The sequence below is a fragment of the Leuciscus leuciscus genome, assembly GCF_965113295.1.
Source record: "Leuciscus leuciscus genome assembly, chromosome: 11".
NCBI lineage: Eukaryota > Metazoa > Chordata > Actinopteri > Cypriniformes > Leuciscidae > Leuciscus > Leuciscus leuciscus.
In genome coordinates, this window is record NC_138735.1 from 19,272,810 (window position 1) to 19,295,719 (window position 22,910).

At 36.8% G+C, this 22,910-nt stretch overlaps 1 protein-coding gene across 4 annotated transcripts in view; it reads left to right on the top strand.

Moving 5' to 3' along the window:
* The window catches only part of cUnh8orf34 (chromosome Un C8orf34 homolog), an 89,975-nt gene that overhangs the window by 40,935 nt on the left and 26,130 nt on the right, over positions 1–22,910 (top strand). Inside the window, exons 8-11 of one of the 4 annotated variants that reach the window (XM_082183899.1) lie at positions 14,852–14,987; positions 21,140–21,216; positions 22,118–22,225; positions 22,444–22,517. In XM_082183899.1, the coding sequence (XP_082040025.1) occupies positions 14,852–14,987; positions 21,140–21,216; positions 22,118–22,225; positions 22,444–22,517 (395 nt within the window). The remainder of the gene's footprint in view (positions 1–14,851; positions 14,988–21,139; positions 21,217–22,117; positions 22,226–22,443; positions 22,518–22,910) is intronic. The other 3 variants (XM_082183900.1, XM_082183901.1, XM_082183902.1) reach the window with 3 other exon arrangements.

Sequence of the window (22,910 nt, forward strand, 5' to 3'; positions counted from 1 at the left end):
ACAAACAGTGAACAGATGGGAGAGAGTCATGGAGACGGGAGTGAGACACTGTGTCTTTGGATCTCATTTCTTGTGTCAGTCCTGTGGTCCCTCCTGACCTGAAGCAGACAACAGTGTGACCCACAGTCTCATTAGAGCATCAGCACAGAGAGCTGTATAGGTCACGACAGCTATCATGGTTAATTACTGTGCTGGGAATAATATTACCTCACAATACAAATGTGTTCCTATTAAAAGATTATCTGAACATACTGTAAGAGACATTGTAGCATTTATTCAAGTCATTCCATTTCAAATATTAAGGAGATAGTAGTTCTACACTACTGCTCACGAGTTTGAAATAATTGAGCAAAAATACAGTAAAACCAGTAATATCATCGAGTATTATAATTTAAAATGACTGTTTTCTATTTGAATATATTGTAAAATGTAATTTATTCCTGTGATATCAATGCTGAATTTTCAGTATCATTACTCCAGTCTTCCGTGTCACATGATCCTTCAGAAATCATGCTAATTTGCTGCCCAAGAAAAAATTATCATTAATATTAATATTAAAAACAGTTGCGCAGCTTAATATTTTTATTGAAACTGTGATAGATTTTCTTCTTGATTTTTCTGATGAAGAGAAAGTTAAAAAACAGCATTTTTTTTTAAGTCTTTCTTTCTTTCTTAAAAAGTAAAAAATAAATCTTACCTACCCCAAACTTTTGAATGGTAGTATATCATAGTTTCCACTGAAATATTAAGAAGCACAACTGTTTTCAACATTGAAAGAGTCTTCTTTCAAAAACCTTTTAGCTGGTAGTCACATTTTAAGCTGATAATGTTGGGATGTCATTTAGCATTATTATTAATATTAAAACAGACAAATCGACACACATACACCAGTCATAATTTCTATACGTTTTTGAATAAAGCAAAATCTAGTTTATTAATGACTAGTAAGGTGGGATTCAGAGTGCAATAACTCAAGATGTCAAATGAAGATATCTGAAGTTTGCATGTGGTTATACTGTCCTCTAGTGGCAGAGAGCAAAGCAACATTTTCTCAGATTGTATTATTGTCGATTTTTCTGTTCTGAACCTCCTCGTCTATCCTCTTCTCTCCTCCTGTTTGATATAAACCGCATTCTCATATGTACAGTATTGCTGTGAGATTAATTTGTGAGCCCATCAGCCCATCTCTCTGGAGGAAATACAGTGTAATTGCGTTTAAACCCTCTTCCCACCATGATAAATGCTCTATAGAGAAATTAACTCGATTCAAAAGAGTGCAATTATGCTAATGAAGAAACTGTACCTGATGTTTTCAGCCCACAGTTTTTCCTCAGTTTATCATGCATTCAGTGGAGGTGCAGCTCAGGCTGTTTACTGAACATATTGACTGGGCACTGGAGGGAAACAACGGCTGCGCTGCTCTAATTGTCTTGTTCCTCAGGCAATACAGTGAAACTGCAATGAATTTCATTTTTATTATAACTCAGCTTCAGGGAAAACTGAGGAAAGCTTCCAAATTCTGTTCTATATTTTATTTTCTCCTTTATTTTGTATGTGTGTGGTGTGTGTTCACTTTGTTATGGGTGATTAGGCTGTATATAAGTGTGGTTTTGATGTCCATAGATTAGTTTATTTGTTTAATTAGAAATATTAAATTTTTACCTATAGGGTATAATATGCTTTTATATCACTCACAACTGGACACAATGTTTAATTGAACATATTTTTATTCCCTACAGGGTTGTGTTTCAGAGTTATAGATACAATCCCCCGATAGTGTGCAATAGTGCAATAGTAAGCAATAGTGTGTCCCAAAACCATGTGACCTGTATCACATGACTTCATTACCTGCCCTACACCATTTGGCCCTAATAATTCTCTACTGATGCCCATTTTGAAATTACTGTGTATTCTTACTCAATACGATTTTATGACTTAAAGGGATAGTTCACTTTGAAATAAATTTTTGGTATGTTTTAGCTTACCTCAAGGGCATCCAAGATGTAGGTGTCTTTTTTTCCGCAGTAGTTTCAATTTTGATATTTTTTTAGGTCAAACCGTTCTTGTCTGTCAGTCATATAATGCAGGTCTATGGTCACTGTCTCAAAGAGCATGCACAGAGTCCAAATTAAAACAATTCCCCGTCGTCCAAATTAAACAATTCCCCATCGTAAGTACACATTGATGGCCCAAGACACGAAACGAGCGGTTTGTGTGAGAAAACGAACAGTATTTATATCGTTTTTACCACTTATACGCAGCCATGTCCAAGTGATCTGATCTGACGTGTACGCAGACTGGTGCATAGATACACTAGATGTCGCCTTAAAGACATTCGTTCCAATGAACTGCCGTAGACAAGGCGACATCTACTGTGTATATATCTATGCACCAGTCTGCGTACACGTCAGATCAGATCACTTGGACATGGCTGTGTATAAGTGGTAAAAATGATATAAATACTGTTCGTTTTCTCACACAAACCGCTCGTTTCGTGTCTTAGGCCATCAATGTGTACTTACGATGGGGAATTGTTTAATTTGGACGACGGGGAATTGTTTTAATTTGGACTCTGTGCATGCTCTTTGAGGTGGTGACCATCGACCTGCATTATATGACTGACAGACAAGAACGGTTTGACCTAAAAATATCAAAATTGAAACTACTGCGGAAAAAAAGACACCTACATCTTGGATGCCCTTGAGGTAAGCTAAAACATACCAAAAATTTATTTCAAAGTGAACTATCCCTTTAAATGCATTAGACAACATATACATATTAATTATTTTAGTGTATTATTACCAGTGCCTGTTCTTTCTCTTTTTTTTTTAATTAGAGGACTCTTAAAAACATGAAATTTGAATGGACTTTTGGGGTGCCATCAGCCAATCAACGTTGTCATTATGTAATTGTCCTGTGGCTCCATAGTGATTAGTCACATGGCATTTACAAATAAGGTGACTGGCTCAAAAATAATTTGTTCAGAACGAGCGGCCACAAACAAAGATGGCAAATTTTAAATGTCATACTTGCAGGGCACCCTGAGCCAGCCAGACAACTGCCAGACATGACAAACTGGCCTTCTGATTTTCGGCAGTATTTTATTGCGTAGTCCTTATAGTAATATGTAATATGTATTAGATGTAATATGGAAATTGGTTATTAGTTTGATTAACAATTAATCTGTTTATTTTTAATTGATATGAGTTTCAAATGACTTAAATATATATATTATTTAAAACTTATTCAAGGCATAAAATAACAGGCCATATATTTTAAAAACCGAACTATGCTAGTATTGTCAGTAATAGAAGTCATACATACGGATCCTTATTATAATATATTATATTATAACCTTTTTCTTTACTACTAGATTTAGACAAAAAATTGGCTGTCAATGTCAGCTTTTTACCACTAGAGGGAAATGCTAGTTAGAATTTTTTCCCCTTGATTTGAACTGCTTGAACTGTTGAAGTAAAATGAACCAAAGTGAATCACTGTTTATAAAGGGTTACTGAAATATGAAATTAGTTATCTGGAAAACTATATACAGCATAACAGTCTTAAATCTGTTGCCGACTTGACGTCTCCTTTTATTCGGGGCTTATTGACACTAAAAAGTAAGTTCTTTGTATAAACAAACCAACAAAAGCAGTCTCAGTGGAAAATGACTCGCAACTTTTGTATATGAGATAAATATATGTGGGGCCAATCATCATATATAGTCTCTGTGCACAGTTAACCACATTTTGAAACTCTTTTTTTATTTTGAAGAAAAACCCTGTTTTTGGCAGAATGTTGTTATCTTTTGGTTAGTTAATAAACCAACATGGTAGAAAACCCTTTTCCCAAGACATGGGTGCTTTCCAATGACAGAGCAACACTGAAGACTGCCATTATGATTTTCATGGCCTCATGAAGTAGATGAAGACACAGATGAAGCCGCACATTTACAGTAAATGATGTCTGAAAAGAGAGCTCACGGGACACTGGTTGCTTTTTCGCTGTGCTAGTCAATCCTAGCGATGACAGATGTGTGTAAGTGAGACTAAAAGAAATATTGTAGGACCATTCTCAGGTTGTTTTACATGTCTGAGCTGTGGCCAATCGGCAGGATGAATAAGCCATTTCTGCCAGGGTTTAGGGTTTCAGATTTTGTGGTGGTGGCCTTTATTCTGGTACAGACTCTGAAAATGAGTCTGGTCAAATCTGACACCTTTCAGACATGAGAAATAGATTCATGAAGGAGTGTACATGTGGGATGATGGGACGGAGTTGATAAATGGTGCCCTTGTGTCACACAGATCTTGCGTTGTAATTGTCTGGAGGATGGGTCACATATGGAGGGGTTCTGTGGGGGATGAAGCCCTCTCGTGCTGGATGCCCACCCGTATGGCACATCTGAGACACCCACTCCGTCTCGCTCAGAGAGCCCCAGATGACATTGCAACTGTGAATCTCTCCAGTGTGGTTTGCTGGTTTGGCTGACAATAAAAACGTGAAAATGTGGGAATTTTTGGGAATATACAAGTGCTAAAGGAAATATTGCACTCTGGTTTATTGGTTTTTGACTGACTTTTATCTGCTTGGAGATATTAGCATGGCTCACCTTTTTTGCTGGAGATCAGTTTTAGGACTTGAAGCTGATGTGTATCTGTACTTCTAATGGGATCGTAATTATCAAATTGAATTGCTAAAATAATTAGATTTTTCCACTTTCTGACTAAAATGTAATACCATGCAAAAGTCATTACGATATTTTTTGAAGTAAATTAAGAAGTTTACTTAGCAAAGACACATTAAATTGATCAAGAGTGACAGTAAAGACATTTAAAATGTTCAAATATTACCCAATAAAATCTCTCTCTCTCTCTCTCTCTCTCTCTCACTCTCTCACTCTCTCACTCTCTCTCTCTCTCTCTCTCTCTCTCTCTCTCTCTCTCTCTCTCTCTCTCTCTCTCTCTCTCTCTCTCTCTCTCTCTCTCTTGCATTAAATCTCTGGATGCATTAAATTGATCAAAAGTGACAGTAAATAGTATATTTTGTAACAAAAAAAGTATTTACTACAAATAAATTCAGCCTTGGTGAACATAAGAGATTTTTTTCAAAAAAAAAAATTACCAACCCCAAACTTTTGAACATTAGCGTATGTAATATTAATATGCATATAAGGAATCTTGCATATTATATATATACATACATACATACATCCTGTATATAAAAATATTCTTACTTGTAACTTGATGTTAATTCAGTAAACTCTCTGACAGATTCATTTACTTCATTCGGTGGATTTTTTCAGAATGATTCAAAGTATTTTTCAGGCTCAGAACAAATAATTTGTTTTTGAATGGGATTGCACTGATTACGCTTTGTTTTTGATTCCCTAAAAAGTACCAGTTCATAAGAGTAATTTTTTTATGAATGTGTGAATAATGCATTCAGTTTTCCGAATGATTCAAAGACGTTTGTGAGTGTGTGTGGTTTTTTTTGTTTTTTTGTTTGTTTTTTTCTCTCTAAAAAGACCAGTTTATAAAAGTCATTTCTTCATGAATCGGACTACACTGGTCACGCTGTATATTGTTTCATGAGCCCATAAGGACAACTGTGGAAAGTTATACAGTATAGTATTTTATAGTCCCTTCACACTAAACCAAAATAGGATAACATATTTTAACACTAAATAAATGACATACTTTGCCTCTAAGAAACACGTGTTTATTATGCTGCGATTAATCCTATTTTACATCCTATTTTAATGGCAAGTGGCATAATTTTTTCAGTATCGAGTTGCGGGTTATCATGTTGATCTGTTTCACTTTAACCCCCCAGATGACGCCAACTCTTGGTATTTTATAGATGTGGTGTGATGGAAGTGGATTAAGCAATCAGGGCGCTGGTTTTTTGTTAGTGATGTCCTTGGCAGCTGCCGCCACCCTCTGCTCTTCCCCGACGCCAAGAACTCTCTCCAGGATGCAGAGACACAACAGTTGCCCTGGCAACGGCATAAACAAATAACAGAGATGCACCACTGTGCCCGGGATGTACAGTTGTTTTTCAGGGATGCCGGTGATGATGGAACATGCTGGTGTAAATTACAGTGATCTTCATTCTTTCACATCAAGGAGGCTTGGCTGTGGCAACTATATGGTATCTTTGATACACTGATAAGGCGGAAAGAAAGTCCCTCATGAGAAATTATTGCTCTTATATGGCTTTTACCACACACTTGCAGATGGATTACGTAATCGCGGGAAGTGTGCAGTTGTGCCAAGACGCTGCAAGCCGCAGCTCAAAGATTTATTGTGTAGGCCAAAGTGAGCCATTTATTAAAACTGAAAGACAGCTGAAAAGAACCAGTGAGAGCATGAAGTAACCCACAGACCCTTAGGGATTTACAGTAGAGCAAAAACCTCAAAACGTGATGTATTTGTAAGAACGAACCCATAGTCCTAACAACAAACATTTCCAAAAATCATATTAGTAACAAATACAGTGAGTCATGTTTGAGTCTTGAAGAAGTCGTGGAATGGTCTGTTTTGTAATCTTGTGATAATGTTATTTTGCACACAATGCCCCTGTAACTCTTATCAGAGAGTTTGTGTGTGTCTGTGTTCCTCAGATTTGTTTCTTAGTCCTCATGATGTGATAACAGGAACATCACCCCTGCTATCAACAGTCAAGCATGTTTGCAGTCAAATGCGCGTCTATATATCGGAGATGCAACATAAATGTAGGGGTTGTTGAATGAGTTACTTGATTTATGAGGTCTTTACTGTCTTTTACCTTTAGGGAATGCTAAATATGTCTGGCAGTTGCTAAATATGTCTGGCAGATTATTGAGATTTTGTTTCTTTTAAGGCCTGGGTTTTCAAACTGGGGTCCAAAAAATCGTAGAAAATCGTAGAATCTCGTTGCGGCCCTGCAGTTTGTCCCCCTAGTAGACTAGCATGGAAACTTCCACCCAATGTGTCTCAGTGGGACCTGTGTATAGTGGAAAAAGGCTACAGAATCCAGTTTGGGTCCTGTCCACCAAGATTTGGGGTATTTTAAAGACTGTTGTGGACCCCGAGCAGGGGCGGGTACTGCCTTTCCTCCTCACGAGAGGCAGTCCGGGTTCTACAGCCGGTATTTCATTGTTCTAAAGAAGGATTGGGGGTTGTGTCACATTCTAGATTTCCGGCTCTTGGATCAGTCTCTGAGGATATTCAGATGTTAACTATCCCGTTGATTGTGAGTCAAATAAAGTCAGAGGATTTGGTTTGTCACCATAGATCTAACAGACGCTTACTTCCACATATCCATCCTTCAACAACACAGGAATTTTTTAGGGTTCATATTTGGGGGCAAAGCGTTCCAATATCTGGTTCTTCCGTTTGGCCTAGCGCTATCCCCTCACACCTTCACGAAATTCATGGACGCAGCACTGGCTCCCTTGAGACTCCAGGGCATTCATGTTCTCAACTATATAGACGACTTCCGCTTGCCTTTGTAAGCTTCCGTGTAGCACCAATCATGATTGGTCTAGTTTCACACATGCATCAGACGCCATCTCGCCGAGGCGTTCCCATAGTGTTGTCTTAGACACAGTGTTTCCTTCCCTTCTCATGGAACAAGGGTTACAGTTATAACCCGTGAGGAATTTCAAAATCAATCATTCATTCATAATATAACAAACAGTTTTTAACAATTGCCATTGTACATAAACTTATTCAACTTATTGATTCTTAAACAAGATTGTGTACTGTCTCTGAAGTGTCAGCGCCTCAGAGTCTTCTAGTCCTCAGCTACCTCATCATCCTCGGCGTCATGTGTAACTCCACTTAATCCCGTCTTTCATTAACTCTAGATATAAACTTTGAAAGATCATTCATCATCTCCTGCCATGACAGACGTGAAATTTTTTTGCAGCATGGGGGGCAAATATATTTTTAGAGAACGAAAGGGGCAACTCAGGGCCGTAATTATGAAAGTAGTTAAAATATTGTTTTCATTACAAAGCAAAACAAAACTGCTTTTCCCACTCACTTCAAAGTGGTGTATGTATGTGAGGACTAAACCACAGTGCTGGAACGTAGCATTTTAGTCTTAATGAAACACAAATGCGGAAAGTGTGCAAAGTCTGAGACGTCTAGAACTTCTCTACAGTGAATTCTGTCAATTACCCGGCTCTGATAATTATGAGCTAGAGATGGAACATAAACCATGGAGCACTTTGAACTAAATTGGGAAACGTCATGTCTGCCTGCGCAGTCTGCGTTTATTATAGTTTACTGTCCATGGCTATGTGATTATGGAATTACATCTTAAACATCTTCTGAAATATATTCAAATAAATATATGTAACTTTTGGTGGGATTCAACAGTCTGAAGAACTTAATGCACTTTGTACTTTATTCAATTATGAGTTACAAACAGTGACTAATAAGCTCAACATACACCAAAAACATGTTTATTATTGGAGTATGTTTTACAAGAAAATACCATTACCGGTTTTCTACTTCAAAATGACACGTTTAATTCGATATGTTACTTAAATTTTTTTTGTAATTATTTGTGAAATTTACAAGCAATTTCTGAGTGACAATTGTTTCGACTACATTTTTTGGTGCATTTGTGTAGCAGTGTTATTTTAGTTCCATTGAGATACTATTATAGTTTTATTAATTAATATTATTAATATTAACTAATATTATTATGAAATAGTTTTTATTTATTTTATTTTATTTTTTCATTTTAATTTTAGTTAGTTTTAGTAATTTTGATGTGTTTTTGTCATTCTTATTATTTTTTGTAAATTAATTTTTATTTCAGTTTTAGTTTTAGTTTTAGTTATTTTGGTACATTCAAACTTTAGGTTTTTTAGATTTTATTTTACTTAACCATTTTATTTTAAGTAACTTACGGTTACTTACGGTTTTAGTTTTGGTTAACTATAATAACCCTGTTGTGTAGACTTTCTTTGGTGCATTAAACAACATGGAAACTTTGTCTAGAACAGGCACACACACTTTGGTAGTGCTTCGGTTGGTGTGAACAATTACAGGGAGAAATTCCTTGTCATCACTCCCGTCGTTGTTTGGATAATAATTTCCACCTCACTCCAGGGGCTCAGCATCCCCAGCAGTTGATTTATTCCACACTGAAGGTATGCAGTGACACTCCAGTAACGCATGACTGCTGCAAACGCACACTCTCACAGATGCTGTGCTCTTGTTTTGTCTGGATGTGTGCAGCTGCTGGTATTTTGCTTTTCAGCGTTATCAAAATGTTTTGTGCAATATAAAGGTATCATTTTTATGGTGCATGTGAGGTACAGTAGATGAGGTATTCTCTGAACTGTTAGAGATTAAACAAGTCTTATACATCTAAAACATCTAGTGTGACTCTGAGATAGTAGACAGCATGTTTATGATATATACAGGTTACATACAGACGTAAACATTTATTGTTTTGGTAGCATACCATTAGACCTGTTCTAAAATCTAGTGAGCTGCTTACTGCCTACATAGGCAGCTGCCTTTTAAGGCTAGATGCTAATTGAAATGGATCTGTTTTTAAGACACTTACAGTATATACATGGAACCAAATTTGTCCGTTTTTACTTATTTTTTTAACAGTTAATGTAATTCATTTCAATGGTGAGGGATGTATAATATTAGAGATTATTAAGGCCCGTTCACACCAAGAGCAATAACTACAAAGATGACCATAACAATAACTATATTAGCGTCCACACCAGCATACGATAATGCTCTGTTTATCCTAAGTGCTTGCTGCAGGTTTGTCATCTGTCGCTTTAAATGCTAGAGCTCTTTAAAGCGGAATGGATTTTGATTGGCTGTCAATGTTTTTATCATTCATCAGTTGGGAAAAAAAATAGTTCTAACAGTATTCAACAACATCGTTTTTCGTTTATCGTTTTTTGCACAAGTTTTTTTTGTTAAAGGCTTTTATGTTTTATATTACAAGAGCACATTAAGTCAGTGATTGGTCTGCAAGGGTAATGACCACTTTTTTTCACATTGTCCAGCTGATTAAAGGATTCAAAATACATCAGACTAAATTGAGTGTGCCATTTAACAAGATTATTTTCAAATCCTTGCCACCCTTTTTGTCTTATATTGTTGGCAGGCTCTAAAATTCTCAGATAAGACTCTAACAAATCACAATGAAATGTGTGTCTTCATGTCATGTCTTATTTTTCTGCTTTGCTGGATGGGCAGTCCTGGCAGATTTATTAAGGAATGGCAGTGTACCGTTTAAGAGCCTGCAGACACCTTTGTTTCCCCCTGCGTCAGTTCTTTCCAAATGGAATAGAAGAAAAGCCCACTCTGCAGTCTCCTGCTTTACTATGGCAAGAGTTCAGATCCCTGTCAGGCCGATGAAGGACTGTTCCAAGTCTTAAAGTCCACTTCTGGCTCGGGCATTGGTGCATTTGTGAAACAAGCAGCTTTAAGCCCACATAAAAGAAGAAATTAGCCAAATCTCTGTGGGAAAACACTTACAGAAGGACATTCAATGGAAGCCCAATTAATTAGGATGTTTTTTTTATGGGCACAGTTGGTTTCTCGCACATCAACCCCCTTATGGAAAAGCACTCGGAACTTGCATTGATTATATCAGCCAATGATTTTTCATAGTCTTTCCCATCCATTGATAGAGTTTCAAGAGTGGAAAGAGTGACTGTTATACACTCAAAAAAGATAAATGAAAAGGGTAAGAAACAGGTCAAAAGTTTTTTTTAATGCTTTTGAAAGAAGTCTATTCTTCTCACCAATGCTGAATTTGTTTGATCAAAAAGACAGTAAAAAATTGCAATATTGTGAAATATTTTTACAGTTTAAATTAAAATAGTTTCCTATGTGAAAATAAAATATATATTTTTGTTTTGGCAAAGCTGAATGTGTGGTGATGTACAGTACACATTTATGTCACAAGCTTCAAATTAGATTGACATGCGCATACTACACAAATATACAGAGTTTCCCTCTGTTGGCGCATACTAGCCATCCTTCTACCACTGCTTCTTTTCTTAGTTTTAAAAAGCAGACTTGATTAATCTGTTTCGGGTCTTAATTAGGAGACGACAAGCACATGAACCATTGTGACGTGCTGCTTTTATTTATAACAGTAAAAATTCCCCTTCCCACACCCAAAACAAGGCTTTCTGAGGCTGATCCTGATTTAGTACTCTTAATCAGAACTCATTAGTTTTCTTATTATTATTATCAATGCTTAAAGCTGGTTTTGCTGCTTAATATTTTTTGTATAAAAATTTAAATGAACTAATGAATGGAATGTGTATTAAATTGACAATAACCAGTTTTATATATTTATCATCAGTAAATCCAATTTGTTTAGTTAACTATTGAATATTCCTTGTTCCCCAGCCAGCCATATTTTAAACATGTTCATACTTTTTAACTGAATAAATTTGAAGTTTGAAAACTGAACAAAACAGATTTATACTGATTCTAAGTGTAACGGATGTAGGCCAATATAAGCTGTGCCTGTAAACCTCTCTCCTCTGGCCTCAAGAGCGACTAAAGCTAGTGATTGTGGTCTTTAGCGTACTTGTTAGGGCGAATCCCGCTCGGAGCGGGTCGAGTAGGACTGGTGACATTTGGTGCCGTGACCAGGATGGGAGTGAGGTTTAGGGGGGTGAGTGTACTGGAATATAGGCCAGTAAGAGCTGTGCATGTAAACCTCACTCCCCTGGACTCAAGAGGTCTTTAGCGTCCTTGTTAGCGTGTCTGCCTCCCACGCCGGAGACCCCGGTTCGAATCTCGTTTGGAGCAGGTTGTGTAGAACTGGTTACATTTGGTGCCGTGACCCGGATGGGAGTGAGGTTTAGGGGGGTGAGTGTAACGGACATAGTAAGAGTTGCACATGTAAACCTCACTACCCTGGTCTCAAGAGGTGCGCTAGCAACTGATGCAAGAATCAGTGGTCTTTAACGTCCTTGTTAGCGAGCCTGCCTCCTACGCTGGAGACCCCAGTTCGAATCCCACTTTGAGCAGGTCGAGTAGGACCAGTTACAAAAGCAATTTAAATAAATACATACTGAAAATATGCATTTATTTTTATGCCTGATTTTAATTCGATGACTGACAGATATGCTTCTCAGTTTAACAACAAGTTTATTGGTGTGTTCATGTTAAAAATGTGTAATTCATTGGGATGGACATTTTATATGCAATTCAAATACTTATATATATATATACAAGAAATATATATGGCCTGCACTCTTTTTGTGTTTACCCTTATATATCTTTCTCTCGAATAATACGTCTCAGCCAACTCATATCAGCATTAATATTAAACACTGCCATATTGCCATGAGTTACCCCCTCAGCGCTGAACCACACACCCTGTAGCCTAATCCGAAAAGAAAGACTTTCTCACGGTGGACAGCTGTGTTCTCATGTACAATGCTGCGTGTGTGTATGAGATGGCCTCTGGCTCTCTCTCTCAGCTGGACCAGACCTGTGATGATGAATGAGGCATGTAATATCACCACACTCTCTGGTATTTCACGAACAAGGCAGTGTCCACATTCCTGTGCCAAGCGGGACCGCCCTTTTGCACAAACACATGCTCTCCATGCTTGCACGAAGCCTTATGGGAGGAATCTCACGTTCGAACACAAAAAGGTGTGTTTCGGAGCTTTTAATTGCGACTGATAAGTTGTTTCCCAGCGGGCCCCTTCCCACATTAGCAGCTCAAACAAAATGACGAGGCAATTGAAAGATGTAAAGTGAGCCGAGTAAGAGTTTCGTGGATGAATAGGCCAAGTCTAATTCCTGCCATTAGCTACACTTACTTGTCTTACAAGGTGCTTTTTTTATGTGTGTCCTTCCACACGCAGTCAACTGGCTGTGCGGTTTCAGCTTAAGTGGTACATTTGGTATATAACACCTACAGCCACAGGCACAGGTGTAAGGCGCAGACCTCACGGAACGCAGCTCACTTTACCCCGTTTCTCCTCGTTCTTGCTGGATCATGATGTTTGTGACATGAGAACGAAACTCCCTGTGAGAATCATGCTTTGTCAAATTGCCATTATGAAACAGAGTGAAATCTGAGTGAAATCAGATTTGATGAGCCATGTTAAAGCAATTACACGCACAACTGGCCATCTATTGAATTATATAATAAATACACTAAATTGGTACAAAACGTTAAATACACAAATCAGTGTATACACTTCTGCTTGCTTTTAGGCTGCTATTGTATATATACAGTATTTATTGCTATATATTGAGTCCCAAAAAAATCCTGATCTATGTGTAAAAAAAAACAACAATCATTTTGAAATTAGCCTATTGTTTTTAATAATAATATTAATAATACTTTTATATTATTTGTATTATTAATTTATTAATAATATACAATTATTATATATAAAAATTGCTTAAAGTAGAATCAACTAATCACAAATGATCTATATGTAGCTTAAAAAACTGTACGCTTTGCTTACTTGTTTAACCCTTAAATGCATGAATGTTTCTCCAATCATTATTACATATTCAGATCTTTAGCGACCCGGATCTATATCTAACACTGATGGATCGCGTTAATATAAAACTCTCCTGATATTAGAGTAACAATTACAGAAGAATAAAATAAAGCATATTTTGTTACCTTTTGGAGCTTGGAAGGATTCAGTTTGAGCAGATGTTTTATACCATCATCACTGTCCTCATCAGAGCTCATTTCCCAGTACATTCAGCATCTGGCTCATGTTTACGATTAACATATTCTCAAAACTATCATTTTCAACATCTTCAAAATCAATATTTTAATCGCTGACAGCTTCTTCACCAGATCCACCAACAAGTGACAGTGACACTAATATTTGATTGCGTTCAGTAGTAGCCATTTCAAGTTTTGCTGATGATACTTCCTATTATTTTGTTTTCTGCCTGTGGTAACATCACTTCATCATTGTGTCTCAGACATTGGCTCCTTGTTGAATAAAGGTGAATTGTACTTATTCAGTCATCATTGATTCAGTTATTGTTGTGCAGAAAAATATACTTACACTGTTACACACCTTGGGTCGTTAGTGACCCTATAATTTTTTTTTTTTTAGATGAATGGGAAAACAAGCATTCTTTTATAATTGTATTATTCTTTTTTTATATTTTTTTATATTGTTTATAATGAATTGATTGAGGAATACTAGGAAGGTTGATGTCTAACTTTAAAAAATGAATGAGTAGGAGGCTAGTGAATGACGTCCTGGGACAACCCAGCGGCCCAGTTGCGTGTTGGAGAGTGTGTTATAGAGTTACAGCTCGTGTAAAGAGAAGCACATCTCTCAGGTCCAGCCATCTGCACCTGTTAGCTGGCTGCAGGCGACCATGCTGTGAGCATATGCTGTGAGGGGGTCACCAGCAACCTCAGAGAGTTGCTGTTAGCTTTATTTATCTCTCTTCATGTATTTTCTCTCCTCTGCTTTCCTTCTCTTAGTTTGTAATGCCAGTGTAAAGGAAGCCAGCTAGTTTCTGATTCAGTTTGTATTATACAGTAAATTGTTCATAAATTGTATAATAATTATTATTGTTGTTGATGTTTTATCGATATTAAAATAATAACATTAAAATACAATAATATAATAATATAAACGTATTAATTTCAAAATGTTTATTATTTTTTTACACAGACATCATCAGGATCTTTCAGACTCCAAACAAAATCAATAGCCAGTCTAGTTAAAATCATCCTTCTCTCTCTCTCTCTCTCTCTCTCTCTCTCTCTCTCTCTCTCTCTCTCTCTCTCTCTCTCTCTCTCTCTCTCTCTCTCTCTCTCTCTCTCTCTCTCTCTCTCTCTCTCTCTCTTTCAGAGGATCTGGATGACCTGCGAATGGAGGGGGTCACTGGCCTGTTGCCGTCTGGCAGTAAGTTCAGCCAGGGCCGCAGCTCCTACTGTTCAGAACCCCAGGCCAAAGTCACTCTCAACATCTGCTCAAGGTGTGCAAGGTAAATATTTGCACAGCTCAATATTTACCAACAGCTCTACTCTACTCAATGACTTCACCAGACCACTAGAACGTGTGAGGGTTGCCAATTCTCCAAACCTCCATTTAACATGTCAAGCGGTACACACAATGTGAACAATGTCATCGTCAGGCCCACACTAGAATGCACTGCCATATATCTCAGTCAAGTCACGAGTCACGTATCCTGACCTCTGTTTGCTGAGAGGCCGCAACCAAACCCCTTTCAGCCGGATATGAGGGCCACACGCAGCATTCCAACAATCTAGAGTTAAAGCTCTGAGAGCTAAAGGTGAATGACTACACGCTGCGGTAATGCACAACATTCATCTTACTGAGGTGACTATGAGATGTGCAGTTATCTTAAGACTCCACATCTGGGTGTTTCTTCAGCTATGCCCTTTAGATTTTTTGAAAATGCACACTTTCATACTCTCACTAGTTTAATTAATTTGGCTATGAAAAATGGCTATCTGTGACAGAAGAATTTTATAAAAAAAATTAAAGCCAGGAACATTTCCAACACAGTGTGTTTTGCAAAACGTTTCAAATTAGCATTCTGTTTCAGAAATGGGGATTGTGGTAATGACATTCTTGTCTTTGGACTCCTTTGTCTAGCTAAAGCTAATTTCACTGCTACAATTTTATGTATCCTAAATAAACACAATTAAATAATGTGTTCACACTTTTTGCATAGTCTGACACCTTGACTGGAAAGGACCCAATGTGAAAATAATTTGTTAAAAAATCTCACTGACCCCAAACTTTTGAACGATAGTGTATATAAATAATTTTCATACAATAAAAAAATGAAATGCTTTGTTTATTTCTCTTTGTTTAGATGATAATCTTTTTTAACATGTAATAACGGTTTTAAAAGGCAAAAGGCACTTAAAAAAGTAGCAGAAATAATTTCCCCCCAAATTTCAAATCTGTTAAATAAAGGTGCACTGTGTAATTTTTTGCAGCATCTAGTGGTGAGGTTGCGAATTGCAACCAACAGAAGTTACGGTGGCCGACAGGAAAATATGTCATCGTCTGAGACAGCAGAGAGTAGCCAGTTAAGCAATTTGAGGTTTCTTTACAAAGATAAATTAAGAAATTAGGTTTACTTAATTATCCAGTAAAAATGATAAGTTATTGCGAATATTATTGTTACTTGTTCATCATTGTCAGTGTTTTATCCGCTGACTTTAGCTAGCTTCTTTGCACAAAGAACAACATAGTGAGGAAACGCGTTTGTCCGTGTAGGGCTACTGTAGAAACATGTCGGCGCACTTCAATGTAAGGGGACCCGTGGTGTATGTAGATAGAAATGGCTCATTCTAAGGTAATAAAAACATAACCATTCATTAAGTAAGGTCTTTATACACCACTGAAAACATATTTATGTATATGATTGACATTTCTGTCAACAGATCCTCATAAATATTACACAATGCATCTTTAAATAAAAGTTACCCCAGGACATGAAAGTGTCCAAAGTTGAAGAAACATCTGTGGATGAGAGAAAGCACGCATATCTTAAAAGCATTATAGAAATCTGATTGTATTCATAATACTCACACAGAGATAATCTTCATTATCACTTGTTTTCTGTTTTTATTTCCTGTTTTGTAGTTTGTGGCTGGGCAAAATGATCACATTTCACACTGTTGGCTGCGATAGGGTGACTCAGTGCTCATGTCCGATGCCAGGCTCTGATAAAAAGAATCTGCTGGTTTAGATGGCTGCCACGCTCCTACATTGCCCCACATTTGTTTTGTTTGGCTTTGTCTTTTGTGCTTTTCATTTCTGCTCCATATCAGATTCACCACGGATACTTTAGACATTCTTCACAGTATACGAGATGCCGAACATCTTCTCGCTGTAGGTTTGCTGAACGTTTATCACGAGATCACCGTTTGTTTGCTGACTGTTTATCACATTGATGTGGAAGTTCATTTGTTTATATCACAGGTTAAAAGTGCAAGATTGTGGATATGGCCACCCTGCTTACATATTTGTTTACTCCACATTAGTGATATCCGATTCATGAACGAATCAATCTTTTGGCTCTGATCTTCACAAAACCTGATCAATTCATCTGAATGATTCATTCTTAAGTCAAACTGAATCAGTGATTCACTAACTAAGTGTCAGTTTGTACACCTGGAATCTCTTCAGTACCGTATAGACTTGCCTATAGACTTGCCAAACAGCAGCAGCTACTGTATATAACGTGAGGAAACTGATGCCCATCTCTCTAAGTTTTTCCTTCTCCATTTCTTTGCCTGGGCATGCGGCTACTTGGAGGACGCAGGAAGCATTCTTCACATTTTCTTAGGCTCAGACTTAGGAATCCTTTTATCTGGACATTTATCTCAAGTGGTCAATGACTGAAGAACATCATACTTAACAGCAGTCTGGAAAGTCCGGACGTTAGACAGTCAAAAATTGTAACATTATACTTAAGCCCTTCAAGGTTATTCAGTGGATTCACTGATTTATTGGTGGTGTCTATATGGGCAATAATCTGAATGCCAGTTTTATTCTAAATTAACAAAATTATAAAAATGCACTACAGTTCATATGTTTGAAGTTGGTATTTTTTTATGTTTTTGAAAGAAGTCTCTATGGAAGCTTATTTCCGCCACAGAATAAAACATTTTAAAAGATAATTGTGACTTTTAATCTCACAATTGCGAGTTTATATCTCACAATTCTAACTTTATATCTCGCAATTGCAACTTTATATCAAGTAATTCAGATTTTTTTCTCGCAATTCTGACTTTATAACTCGCAATTCTGACTTTATATCATGCAATTCTAAAAAAGGTTAGGGTTAGATGTAAACTCACAATTGCTAGAAAAAAGTCTGAATTGTGAGATGAAAAGTCACAATTACCTTTTTACTTTTTTATTTATTTTTTGGCGGAAACAAGCCTCCTTAAGTCTCCTATACTCAGGCTGCATTTATTTGATAGAAAATATAGTAAAAATAGTAAACAGACATTATTACAATTTGAAACAACCATTTTCGATTAAAATTTTAGGCAATATGCCTGCAAACCTCAGTCGAAATGAAGCTTAAACTGTGTAAAACTTGTGTTCTTAGCCTTACTAAATCTTCTGCAGTGATCCACTGACCTATAGTGCACCGCTGTCGGAAAGGTCATGGGATTTATTCCTTATCTGCTCGCGTCTGTCCTCTTAATGTGATGGATGAGGTGGTAGACTACAGCCACACATGCTTAGGAAAACAGCTCATCTTGAAGTAGCACAATCACTCTACAATTTCATCTGCTCCTTTAAATGGCTACAAATATGACACTTCTGTAATACATATAGGAGTAAATGAATGAAAAAGTGCATCTGATCCAGTTCAGGACAGGATTGGATACTATAAAAGTCAAAATGTTATAATTTCTATGTCGTGATGTTTATAAGAGTATGGGAATGCATCCAAGTTCTGACTCCTCTCTCCTATTATGAGGGGACTGACTCGATCAAGCATGGTTGTATGAGTCATTGAACATCATTATTTTAATTACTCATTCAAAAATTATGCTGTACGAAAATGAACTGCTCAGATGGTGGGCTAAACCAGATCTGTTTTTTCTCAGTGGCCTCTCTACATATGAGAAAGAATGAAGGGGGAAAATTTGAGGGAGAAAGTTGTTCCACAAAAGTGAACAGAAACTTCAATGAACTGGCAGGTAAAGCAGTAAAAAGAGAAGGGGTTGTTTTCTTTTGTCATCATGCTTATTAACTGTCCTGATTGCTTACAGGAAAAGGCATGCAATAGCAATGCTGAGAAATGTGAAATAAATCAAGCCTATCATTTGGTAACTATAGCATTTGGTGATTTACAGTTCTGAAGTGAAACCGCTCCAAAATAATAGTTTGAGAATACGGCATTGTTTAAGAATAAGGTATGACAATTACCGTGCTGTAGGTCTTCATTTTCCAGTCCTCTGGGGAATATGTGAGACTGAAATGTTTTAAATGGATGTTCCTTCTTAAATCACATGATATGATCCTGGCCACAAAACACTGAAGTGGACTATAAGAAAAGTCCATAAAAATAAGGCCCAATGTACTTTGGTAATATGACGGAATTTTCCATATTGACTTTTTACAAATGTTTTCCGTGTATTTTGAATAACGCATTGCATTGTATTTTGTTTTAGTGTTTTGTTTAGCTAAAACAAGTAGTAGCTTTTTTTATGCTTTTCTACAAACAAACAAAAATCTTACAGTGTGGGTCCTTTTTTAAAGCATATTTTGTCGGCTTTCACTGCTAAAAGGATCGTGGTAGTCCATAAAATGGTCACAAATGGCTAGTTCACCCAAAAATGGACAATGGATATCTTAGAACGCAAAAGGGCATGCTAAACATCACACGTCTCATCATAACATGAACTTGTAGACTATTTCTCTCTCATGACTACGTCATATACAGTAAAAGTGAAACAGTCATGTTCTGTTTTCACTGTTCTATCATTGTTTGTTACGTTGGTTTCTAATTAGTTTCACACTTGTTCCTTGTTTTGTTAATTATCATTCACTGTGTATATAAGCCTTTAGTTTTCCCATTTCTGTGTTCGTCATCGTCAATGTTTAATGTGTAGTTGCTTTGTTTATTCTCTGTGTTCGTTAAAGTATCTAGTATCCGTTCTTCCCGCATCTCGCTCTTCATTAGTAAGCCACACAGCATAATTGTGACAAATAGAGGACTGGGACAAATAGCTTCCAAAAATGGCAAATAAACATAACATCAAAACAGCCTAAATTGTGAGCCTCATTCATATTGTGAGTCTTCTAAAGTCATAAGATGGATTAGTGAAAGGAACAGACTGAAATGAAAGCCCTCTTACCCTCTGCCACAACTCTAAATCTTATTTGGGTGATTTGAATATGCATCTTGAACAAATTTAAGTTAGTTCTCCCAATCAATTTTTCATCCTCATGTTGTTCCAAAACCATAAGATGTTCATCTTTGAAACCCAATAAGTCCCTCCATTGAAAGTTTATTCACCCAGAACTCTGACTCTTCAACACGTTCATAAAAAGATTGTAAAATATATCAACTGTTTAATTTAAGTCTTCTAAAGAGACACAATTTATTTTTATGATGAACATATTTAATTTGGGCTTTTATTCAAAAATAAACATTGATCAGTGAATGTATCACTCAAATTTGGTAAACGGAAGCTCAACCGACAAACCTACTTGCTTATCCAATTAACACCATATTCGAGTGCTCTATGTACATTCGCTGATCACTGTTTATATGTGAATAAAAGCCTAATTGAAATCTGTTTATCATGCAAAGCGATCATGTCTCTTCAGAAGACTTATTTTACGATCTCTATATGAACGTTTTGAACCGTCAAAATTTTGGATGAATGGACTTTCAATGGAAGGACAGAAATCTCTCAGAAAAATATCTTCATTTGTGCTTGAAGATGACCTTATGACCAATGTCTTATGAGTTTGGAATTACTTGAGAGGGAGTTACTGTTGACAGAATAAAAAAATGTGGGTGATTGACAGCACCTGTTTACTATTCACTTTCATTTTTATGTAAAGAGCAGTATCAAATTGTGTTTTGGAATGACGTGTGTGATTAAATAATGAGAGAACTTTCATTTTTGGATGGACTGCTCCTTTAAGAACAAAGCCTCTTTAGGAAAGCTCCTAATCCTAGCATCCTCTGAGATAGGGCATCATAATTGATGGGTGTTTGAGACAGCTGCACTGTTTGGCGATTAGTAGATTGTTGTCAGGTCTCAAGCGTTCCCCTATGTTACGCTCTGTCTACATTCCAGCCTGCCCATATCCTCATCCTCCCCTGATAGTGATAAGACAAATAGACTGCTTTGGCATGGTCTCATCACCTTATATGAATAGAGACTCACTGTCTCCACTTGTTCTCATCTAGCAACGACACTGGGTAAAAATAGAGATTTTATTTGATACTGATCCATTACACAGAGTTCTTTCATAGCCTCAGCAGAGAGTTTGCTCTGAATGGAGAACATGATAGTATTATCACTGTTATCTTTCACAGCTATCATAACTGTGGGGAGAAATGCAAGCCACTTATTTGAAATTAAAGCCTTTAATGCTCAATTTTTTTTTTTTTTTTAGGCTTCAAGGGGACAGTCTAACTGCAAGGCCTGAAGAGGAACCCCATGTCCCGGAGCAAGCCGTGCCAGAAATACCTTGTAAGTACCTACAGTCATCGCTTAAATTCATGGGGCCTGTGGACAAGATTTTTTTTAATGGGATATAAAGCCACACAAAAGGCCAATCCTGTCCAAAAAGAAAATATATTGGGCTTTTTCACTTTATATACACTACCATTCAAAAGTTTGGAATAATTAAATGTTTTAAATATTTTTGAAAGACGTCTCTAAGGTTCACCAAGACTGCATTTATTGGATCAAATACAGTAAAAACAGAAATATTATTAAAATGTATCTTTAAAGATATTTTTTTCATTTTCTAATTTAATGTAATATAATCCTTAAAAGATACCTTCATCTTGTCCTGTTTTCCTACAACCACCCGTGACAGACATATTTTGTAACAATATAAAATGTCTTTACTGTCACTTTTGATCAATTTAATGCATCCTTGATGAGTAAGAGGACTAATTTCATCTTCTTTTTCTTTTTTTAAACTTACTTACCCCAATTTTTTTTAATAGTAGTGTGTCACAGTTTCCACAAAAATATTAAGCTCCACAACTGTTTTCAACATTGATAATAAGAAATATATTTCTTGAGCACCAAATCAACATTAGAATGATTTCTGAAGGATCATGTGACTTTGAAGACTGGAGTAATGATGCTTAAAATTAATCTCATTGGATAGCACAAGTTTATTCCAAACTTTCATAAACTATTATAAATACTACTTATTTATTAAAGGCGAAAGGCCAAAAATCGTATACATTTTTTATTCATTTTTTTAATTTATCATTTTATTCATTTTTTAAAAATTACATTGTAAATTTACTAGTTATTTTTTTTAGTTTATATTATTATATATTTTTTTTATTCATTTATGTTTTGTTTTTTTTAATAAACTATGTTAAGGACTTTAGTTGGCCTCTCTCGACAGGGCCGTGTAAGTACCTCACAAGCAAGACCGTAGAAAACCCCACCCTGCTTTTCTCCTCTCAGACGATCCCCTTAAATCACAGGTCATATCCAGAAAGAGCACATTCATGTGAGTACTGTATCATGTTATGGAGTCTGCTGAAAGGAGCAGGCTGTTAAAAATTAGTTTTTTGTTTGGGATTCACTCACTCTTACTGAGGAGAAATGTAATCTATCCATTGTCTCTTGGGGGGCCCTTTTGGTGCTGTTACCAGAGTGTGGGAGCGTATTGTGAAGAGTGTGTGTGTGTGGTAAAGGCCTTATTGTGTTTTTGTTCTTCTGGATCAGGTCCATTACCTGCGGTGACAGAAACCCTGACAGCAGCAGAAGATCTGCAGACGGCTTCTCAGGTGACAGGACCGGTAGGTGATCCTCACACAGCAAAACTGTTCATTATATCACTTTCCCCAAGTCATTAATGTCTTCAGCATCATCTCCATTGTGAACGCTGTCAGAGGGACAGTTAAAACCACTTACATCGTTCTCCAGGGAGGACCGGCCCCAGCGTGACTTGACTATTTGTCTCAATGCTTGTCAAGCTAGAGGGGACTCTTACCTAGCCAAACAATGAATAAGAGCTTATCATGTGTAAAAGGTACATTGTGTTTGATTAAGGAGTTATTAAAAAGGTGCAGGTTTGGATGAACACAATCTTGGCTGTTTACCTGGTGAGAAAGCACGCAAGACGTGCGTTCTTCTCGCAGAGTATCGTGTTGTTGATGGAAAAGTGTTCGTTTACATTCGAGAGAGAGGTC